General features: G+C 48.1%; 1 protein-coding gene across 6 annotated transcripts in view; it reads right to left on the bottom strand.

The window, feature by feature from the left end:
* Positions 1-7,668: 7,668 nt before the first annotated feature.
* eps8l3b (EPS8 signaling adaptor L3b) overlaps positions 7,669-9,658 on the bottom strand; it is a 33,689-nt gene continuing 31,699 nt past the window's right edge. For all 6 annotated transcript variants that reach the window (XM_065014906.1, XM_065014907.1, XM_065014905.1 and 3 more), the window contains 3 exons: positions 8,533-8,735; positions 8,151-8,283; positions 7,669-7,960 (listed from right to left, as the gene is read on the bottom strand). In XM_065014906.1, coding sequence (XP_064870978.1) covers positions 7,916-7,960; positions 8,151-8,283; positions 8,533-8,735 — 381 coding nt within the window. In that variant the 3' untranslated portion in view covers positions 7,669-7,915. The remainder of the gene's footprint in view (positions 7,961-8,150; positions 8,284-8,532; positions 8,736-9,658) is intronic.

Genomic DNA, 9,658 nt, shown 5'->3' with positions numbered 1-9,658 from the left:
GGCGTCACTCTAAAGCGGGAAGGTGGAATAAACGAGTCAGGAAAAAGGTTTTTCTGATTGAACACGGTTCTCTATTGAGAGTATTTTGTCAACAAAAACATTCAAACATAATCAATGAAAAATCTTCCAAGGAAAAACACACATCTTCTTCTCCAGATGAAACAAGAACACAATAGGATAATCTTTAAACTATAACAAACATAAATCACGGTTTTGTCACCGTCTTAGTGGTTCTTTCAGCACAGCTTCTCTCTCTCGGTGGCCATCTTCCAGAGATAGTTTCCTCCCTCTTCTGGTTCCATTCTCTCTTTTATAGGGAAGGAGAGTATCTCATTAGTACCGTCAGCTGTGCTTAATTGACTCTGGTTACCTTGTCTCCCAGGCTCTGTTGGGCAACTATCCATGAGCCCAGCCTGCTCTCTAGTGGTCCGTCCACATACCTTCCCCCAGGACCGAACCGGGAGGGTCGGGCGCCAGACGCACCGTCTTGGTCGCGTCGGGACAGCGTCTGCATTCCGTTTTCTCGATCCGGCCCTGTGGATGACATGGAAAGAGAATGGTTGTAAAGACAAAAACCATCTGGCTATTCTGTTGTTATTGTTTCTCTTACCAGCCATCCACGTGAGGGGCGCATGGTCAGTAACTAATGCAAACCTCCGACCCAGTAGGTAGTACCGGAGATAATCGAGGGCCCACTTGATGGCTAAGGCCTCTTTCTCTACGGTCGCATACCTCTGTTCCCGATCGCTGAGTTTCCTACTAATGAAGAGAATCGGCTTCTCTGCTTCACCTTTACCCTGAGCTAGTACGGCCCCGAGCCCTGTATCCGAGGCGTCGACCTGCACAATGAACTCTTGTGAGAAGTCCGGAGCCTGTAGAACGGGATCAGAACACAGGCCATCTTTTAACAATTGAAAGGCCTCTTCCGTCTCGTCTTTCCACTCTACCTGGTTTGGCAGGTTTTTCCTGATGAGGTTTGTGAGGGGGGTTGGCAATGGTTGCATATCCCGGGATAAAACGGCGATAATATCCTGTTATCCCTAAGAAGGCCCGAACGTCTCGCTTGGTCCGGGGTCGAGGCCAGTCACGAATTGCCCTGGTCTTCTCTGCCTGTGGGCGTATTTTCCCATTCCCACGGGTACCCCAGGTATTCCGCTTCGACAAACCCAGGCAGCATTTATTTGGATTGGCTGTCAACCCTGTGGCTTCCAAACTCACGAGCACCGCCCGTAATCGCAGGAGGTGACTATCCCAGTCCTCGCTGTGGATGACCACATCGTCTATGTACGCCGCTGCATACTCTTGATGGGGCCGTAGAATGGCATCCATGAGGCGTTGAAGGTTGCAGCGGCACCGTGCAGTCCGAAGGGCATCCTCACATACTGGAAAAGCCCCTCTGGAGTGGCGAAGGCAGTCTTTGGGCGATCCTCCGGAGCCACCGGCACTTGCCAATATCCCTTCGTCAAATCCAGGGTAGTGATGAACTTGGCCTTTCCTAAGCGCTCCAAGAGTTCATCCACGCGGGGCATGGGATACGCATCGAATGTAGAGATGGCATTCACGCCCTAAAGTCGTTGCAGAGTCTCATACTACCATCGGATTTGGGGACCAGGACTATGGGACTGGACCACTCACTCGTCGAGGGCTCGATCACGCCCATCCTCAACATCTCCCTCACCTCTTTCTTAGCGATGACTCTGCGAGCCTCAGGAATCCTGTAAGGGCGGATATGCACCTTCTTGCCGGGTTCAGTGTGGATATGGTGGAACAGGACATCTGTTTGTCCTGGGAATGGAGAGAATATTCGACCGAAGTTCATAATCAGCTTGTCTAGCTGTCTTGACTGCTCCGGTAGGGAGAGTTTGGCCACGGCGCACCTGTGGTAGAGCCTCCTCTTTTCCTTTGCCCTCCAGGGCCATCAAAGCCACCTCCTCCTCTCGTCCATGGTATGTCTTCAGCAGGTTTATGTGATAGATTTGGACCTTCTTCCTCCTGTCAGGTTGCTTGATGAGGTAATTGACCGGTGAGACCCTTTCATTACCTCGTAGGGCCCCCTCCACTGCGCCAGCAAGCGATGTTCGGCCGTGGGCACAAGCACCATCACTTTCTCTCCCACGGTGAACCCACGGGGGTCGCAGACTTATCATAGGCCCGGCCTTGGGTCCTTTGGGCCTTCTCCATATGCTCCTTGACTATGGGCCACACTGCTGACAGGCGGTCTCTCATCAGGGTAACGTGTTCTATTGTGGATCGAAAGGGGCATGGTTGGGTCTCCCAGGTCTCCTTGGCTAAGTCGAGGATTCCTCGACAGGGTCTGCCATAGAGCAATTCAAACGGAGAGAATCCAGTGGATGCCTGGGGTACTTCTCGCAGGGCAAACATTAAGTGTGGGAGAAGCATGTCCCAGTTTTTCCCATCTCGGGACACCACCCTTCTCAACATGCTTTTTATCGTTTTGTTCAAGCGTTCACACAACCCGTCTGTTTGAGGGTGGAATATGCTTGTACGTATCTGTTGAACCTGATATAACCGACACAAGTCCTTCATCAACCGGGACATGAACGGGGTTCCTTGATCAGTCAAGATAGTCTTGGGAGGCCCACACGAGAGAACATCAGGAATAACTCCTTGGCAATTCCCTTGACGACATGTTACGCAGGGGTATGGCCTCCGGGAACTTGGTAGCGTAATCTATAACCACTAGGATGTACTCGTGTCCTCTGGCGGATTTTGGGAGGGGTCCTACGAGGTCCATAGCTATGCGTTCAAAGGGAGTCTCTATGATGGGGAGAGGAATCAAAGGGTTACGTAGGTGTGGCCGTGGGGCTGTACGTTGACATTGATCACACGTCCTACAATACCTGGCCACATCCCGGGTGACCGGGGCCAATAGAATCTCTGCATGATTCTGTCAATAGTCTTGTCTCGTGCCAGGTGTCCTCCTAGGACGTGGGAATGGGCTAACTGTAGAACTGTATCTCTGTATGGCCTAGGCACCATTAGTAATTCCTGGTTTTCCCCCCTTCGTCGTACGACCCAGTATAAGAGACCCCGCCTGATTGCATAGTAAGGAAGAGGGGGCTCACCTGATCCATCGACGTTCCTCCCGTCGATCACCTTCACCTTCCTCATGGCCTCCCTTAGGTCTGGGTCTCTATGCTGCGAGGTGCCGAACTGTCCCTTTAATTCCTGGGGCAGGTCGACCTCGGTAGAGGGATGTGGAGGTTGTTCCACATCCCCATCAGGGGTGACCGAGGGAGAATCCCTTCCAGGTTCCCTCCTCGGATGGAGCTTCAAATATATCCCTAACGCCTGGTTGCTCCTTCCTTCCTGCGTTGTGTATAGCCCTTCACATGTGTCTTCATCGGTGGTTTCTTGGAATATCTGTCGTAAACGTTGGGTCGCTATTTCTTCCTCTGCTGCAGAGGACGAGGACGCGGCCACGTCTCCTTGTAGGACTACTACCTCGGGCTTGATTTTTTCTTCTTTCCTGTCCCCCTTCTTCCCGTGCATAACGCCATCTGCCGAAGCTCCTTATATAAGGGACAGTCTCTCCCGATCAATAATGGCACCTTCAGCTGCGGCACTTTCCCCGGCCCTGACTGTACACCTTCCTTTTGGAGTGAGAATAGGCAGATTCACAGTGGGGTAATAGTGGGTGTCTCCATGGATACAGGATACGGCTACTTTGTCTGGTAGCAGTGTTGCGGAGGTCACCATCCGCTCCTCTACTAACGTAACCATACTTCCCGAGTCGAGAATAGCTACCACATCTTGTCCTTCGACTTGCACCGGAATCTCTGATGCTGGGGCTATCTCTGCTAACCAACAGTGTTGATCCTGCCCCTCAAAACGGGATGTGTGGGGGTAGGCAGTGATGACTCGTGACCATGGGCTCATCCTTGCTAGGACATTGTGGGGCATAATGGTTGGGAGACTGACATTTATAACACCGACCCTGCTGTGTGGTGGCTGACTTCTCCCACCTCCGGGAGGGGCTTGGACGTTTCGGTGGCGAGCGCGCCGGGGTGAGTCACGGGATTGCACGACTCCTTCCGTTCCTCCTTGTCACTTTTTAACAACTCCCCTGTAGACCGATATGTTTCCACCGCCTGGGCTATGTCGTCGGCTGACAACGGGTTGGCTTGCCCCACAACCCTTTTAAGTCACTGGGTAATTCTCTCAATATCTTGTCCACTACGAGAGTCTCTATCACATGTCCTACTCCCTTTCCAGGTTCTAGCCACTGTTTCGTCAGTCGTATTAAGGCGAAGATCTGGGCACGGACGGGTTGATCAGCTGTATAGGTCCATTGATGGAACTTTACAGCCCTATCTCTGGCAGTCAGCTGGTACCGGGACAGGATCTCGGTTTTTAGTCGCCCATAGTCCGCAGCTTCGTGGGAATCCAGGTCAAAATAGGCTTCCTGAGCCACCCCGGTCAAAAGAGGGGCTAATGCGCCGCCCATTCTGTGGGCGGCCACTCTTCCAAGGTGGCCGTCCTTTCGAAGGTCATGAGGAAGGCCTCAATATCATCCTCCTTGGAGAGACGAGGTAAGATGGCGTGAGCAGCCGCTCTTGGCTTAACTCTAGGTTCTTCTAGTCGGTTCAGCTGTTGTTGCAGGAGTTCTATGGTTGTCCGCTGTGCCGTGATCAATTGTTGTAGTAGGGCGTTATCCATTGTTCTTGAATGGTTCCTCCGGGTCTACTGGAAGAATCTTGATTTACTCACTTATCCTTGTGTCACTCGCCCACCTAATACCCGCATCCTCCACCAATGTGAGCGTACTCAAGTAATTAGGCGTCACTCTAAAGCGGGAAGGTGGAATAAACGAGTCAGGAAAAAAGGTTTTTCTGATTGAACACGGTTCTCTATTGAGAGTATTTTGTCAACAAAAACATTCAAACATAATCAATGAAAAATCTTCCAAGGAAAAACACACATCTTCTTCTCCAGATGAAACAAGAACACAATAGGATAATCTTTAAACTATAACAAACATAAATCACGGTTTTGTCACCGTCTTAGTGGTTCTTTCAGCACAGCTTCTCTCTCTCGGTGGCCATCTTCCAGAGATAGTTTCCTCCTCTCTTCTGGTTCCATTCTCTCTTTTATAGGGGAAGGAGAGTATCTCATTAGTACCGTCAGCTGTGCTTAATTGACTCTGGTTACCTTGTCTCCCAGGCTCTGTTGGGCAACTATCCATGAGCCCAGCCTGCTCTCTAGTGGTCCGTCCACATGTAACTAAATGTGTAAAAAGTCAAGGGGTCTGAATACTTTCCAAATGCACTGTATATGCAAATTAATTAGTCATATTACATTTTTGGAAAGCCTGAATTGTCATTAAAATATAGGGAACACCGATGACATAAAGGCAACACAAGCATTTATTTATTTGTTCAATGTAGCAAAAAATATAGAAATACATTAAGCTGTCATTTATGTTAAGGCGTATTATTTGACTGTTTTGATTTTTTTTTATATATATATATAATCTGCAAGCAAATTCATTTTAGATTTTAAAAAAAACTTTACAGCATTGGACAATTTTGTCACCATTAATAGACTTTAGAAGTGTAAATGCAGTGGGTAGTGCCGTGTCTCTGGCTTATCATTAAATGTGACGACTGTTCTTTTATCAAATCAATTATTTGTCATTATTATTACGTAATTAAATCAATCATGTAAATTGAATTAACTAGGAAGTCGGGGCACCACGGAAAATGTTGGTTTACAGAGTCATAATTTGCTGAATATAACTCTTAAGATATTTTAATATATGATCAATTAGTCTTCTATTAATGAGTTCTTATTATGAACTTCCCTCAGTTTCATCTGAACGAACCCAGCCTCTACTATGAATCATCCATACACCAATTGCCTCAATTATTTATTTACTAACTAATTAAACAATTACAGAATATACAATACATAATAACATTATACAGTAAATACCGTCCCTAGTGGACTAAACAAAAGCAGCTTAGTTATAACACAATAGATTCAGAGAGAAGAGAAAGGGGTTTTGGAAGGAAGACTAAGGACCATGGGTCCCTATTGGACCTGAGAAGCTATTCTCACATAAATACATATTCCACTAACGATCGCTCATTCAGAAAAGTGATGCATTGCATTTACGTGAAGCTGGCTTTGATAGTTGAGCTGGTGATGTGAGGCTCTGGAGTGCCCAGTCAATGTCGCCGTTGTCCTTTGTAGATTCTTCTGGGTTGTCGTGTGAGATGTTCACGTGGTCCAAAAGGTTAACCTCACTCTGGAGATTCGTCCGCGTCGGTCAGTGTTCTCGTACTAGATTTGCACATATGTTCAGCTGCAGTCTGATATACGTTAGTTTAGTATGCACTTCTTCTTTAGGTGATCAATAGTTCAGAGTTCATACCATTTCACGTGTGGAGCAAGCTCTCGTTTCCTGGCCTGTATAGTTGAAATTAGCCCTTTTCAACTTGGAGGACAAGTCCTCCCGTTTTTTGGAACTGAGGTGAGTTTTCGTCACAGGGCTTTTATAGAAATGTAGAAAAGGGGTTGGTTCATCATTTCCAACCAATGTCTATTCACTTGGGCGTGGCCGCTGAGTGAGCACCAGTTTACTTATGAAAACAATTCTCTCATTTAGAAGACTAAATATCACATTACATCATTTCACAAATAGTTTCATTTTTACTCATTTATTTCATACAATAATTAGATGCAAGCCTCATAAATGAGGAACCGGAGGAACCACCACGCCAATGGTTCTGATTCGTCCAAAAGAGAATAAAGCAAGGGTACTGGTATTCAAATCCGAACCCGGAGGACCGGAGTACTGCTGGTTTTCTGTTCTACCTGATAATTAATTGCACCCACCTGGTGTCCCAGGTCTAAATTAGTCCCTGATTAGAGGGGAAGACTAAAAGCAGGAGTGGAACTGGCTTTGAGGTGACTCACACGGTGACTACCCGGTGACTCACACGGTGACTACACGGTGACTACACGGTGACTCATACGGTGACTACCCGGTGACTACCCGGTGACTACACGGTGACTACATGGTGACTACCCTGTGACTCACATGGTGACTACCCGGTGATTACCCGGTGACTACATGGTGACTACCCGGTGACTACATGGTGACTACACGGTGACTCATACGGTGACTACCCGGTGACTACACAGTGACTACACAGTGACTCATACGGTGACTACCCGGTGACTCACACGATGACTACATGGTGACTACCCGGTGACTACCCGGTGACTACACGGTGACTACACGGTGACTACACGGTGACTACCCGGTGACTACACGGTGACTACCCGGTGACTACACAGTGACTACACGGTGACTACCCGGTGACTACACGGTGACTACACGGTGACTACACAGTGACTACACAGTGACTACACGGTGACTCATACGGTGACTACACGGTGACTACACGGTGACTACCCGGTGACTACACGGTGACTACACGGTGACTACACGGTGACTACACGGTGACTACACGGTGACTACCCGGTGACTCATACGGTGACTACCCGGTGATTACCCGGTGATTACCCGGTGACTACCCGGTGACTACCCGGTGATTACCCGGTGACTACCCCAGCAAAAGAAAGGAGAGCGCTCAGATGTCTGCAATGATCTTGGAAGTTCAAAGATAAACAAAAAAGTGCTGATTGTGCAAATTTATTTATGTATAATCAATAAAACATTTAGAGAAATAATACAGTTTACATGTTGTCAACAGTCAAAACCAATCTGTGTTTTGACACATAGTTACTCACACATCGGCTTTGTTGCTAAACAACCAACCCGTCTACGAATGGACAAAAAAATATATGATTAAATGAAAGGTTAAATAGTTGAGTTATTCTTCTCCCTCAGTCGGCTCTTGGTTGTTACTTGTGACGAGTCAGCCTAACGACCGTTATAAGGGCCATATCCATTGGACTCACTGGCAAGCTGCAGACAATGAGAGAGAGAAAAAAATCTGACTGGTTGTTTATCTCTGTCTCACAGACAATGCATTTCATTCAGCTTCAATTCGTCAGTGATGATAGAAAATCACCCAGACTCTTAGTAGATCAGCTATAATTTTAGGCTGCGTGATCTGAGTTGTGTGTGCGTGTGCATCTATGCTACTGTCACTCACGGCTATGGAGGACTTGATGGCCTGCAGCTGGAAGAAGACTCTTCCTCCTTCCTCTGGACACACAGTCCTCATCTCATCTTTGGACATCCCCAGTAGCAGGGCTCCGTTCAGCACGCTCAGGCTACGAACCGTTCTAATGACAACATAAAAGCTCTCATAAGCATAGAAGACACCACAACACCATCACAAACAAGGTTGTTTAGCACAATGTTTTCCATCCTCCACTCTGTGGACTCTGTGACTCTGTGGACTCTGTGGACTCTGTGGCCCAGCGGCGTTCCATGACATGTTGATGACCGGTCCCTGAGTCAGTTTTACAGTGCTAGTAAGCAGAGCCACCAAGGAGGAAAGATCAGAGTTTGTTGTCCATGTAATTACTTACATTTTGGAGAAGGCCTTGTATTCCAGCCAGGCTTTCACCTCTGCAGGTCTGGACTGCATGTTGAGGGGTGGAGGGGAGCGCACCTCCTGGCCCTCATCCCAGGGTCTCCCTCCATCCAGAGGCACTAGAACGTTCTTAGCAACGTGACCCTCCTCGCCACGTTCATTACGGATCCTCCACCACTGCCCCGACTTGTCTACGACCTAGAAACACACAATTTACAACTTTAAATCACTTCTGTACATCAACGTATGTTTATTTTCACAGACATATTTTCCTAATGTTGCAAAACATTTATATCCATTTTGTTATTTTGATTCTGGTTTGGTTGACATTCACTGCTATTCTTTTTTTTAATCCATATTCAGTCAGTGAGATGGAGGACATTTGTCAATGGCCTGTGTTCCTTATAGGAGCCATGGGATTAATCCTAACAGTCAGACACTCACCTGACCTTCCGCTCCCTTCATAATGCTCAGCTCCTGGTGGTTCAACCCCAACCCACCTGGACAAGCTCTCCCTTCATAATGCTCAGCTCCTGGAGGTTCAACCCTAACCCACCTGGACAAGCTCTCCCTTCATAATGCTCAGCTCCTGGGGGTTCAACCCTAACCCACCTCTCCCTTCATAATACTCAGCTCCTGGGGTTCAACCCTAACCCACCTGGACAACCTCTCCCTTCATAATGCTCAGCTCCTGGGGGTTCAACCCCAACCCACCTCTCCCTTCATAATGCTCAGCTCCTGGTGGTTCAACCCTAACCCACCTGGACAAGCTCTCACTTCATAATGCTCAGCTCCTGGTGGTTCAACCCTAACCCACCTGGACAAGCTCTCACTTCATAATGCTCAGCTCCTGGTGGTTCAACCCTAACCCACCTGGACAAGCTCTCCCTTCATAATGCTCAGCTCCTGGGGATTCAACGCCAACCCACCTCTCCCTTCATAATGCTTAGCTCCTGGGGGTTCAACCCCAACCCACCTCTCCCTTCATAATGCTCAGCTCCTGGGGGTTCAACCCCAACCCAACTCTCCCTTCATAATGCTCAGCTCCTGGGGGTTCAACCCCAACCCACCTCTCCCTTCATAATGCTCAGCTCCTGGGGGTTCAACCCCAACCCACCTCT

The sequence above is a fragment of the Oncorhynchus nerka genome, unplaced genomic scaffold (assembly GCF_034236695.1).
Source record: "Oncorhynchus nerka isolate Pitt River unplaced genomic scaffold, Oner_Uvic_2.0 unplaced_scaffold_1929, whole genome shotgun sequence".
Classification (NCBI taxonomy): domain Eukaryota; kingdom Metazoa; phylum Chordata; class Actinopteri; order Salmoniformes; family Salmonidae; genus Oncorhynchus; species Oncorhynchus nerka.
This window is presented reverse-complemented; position numbering and strand designations above follow the sequence as displayed.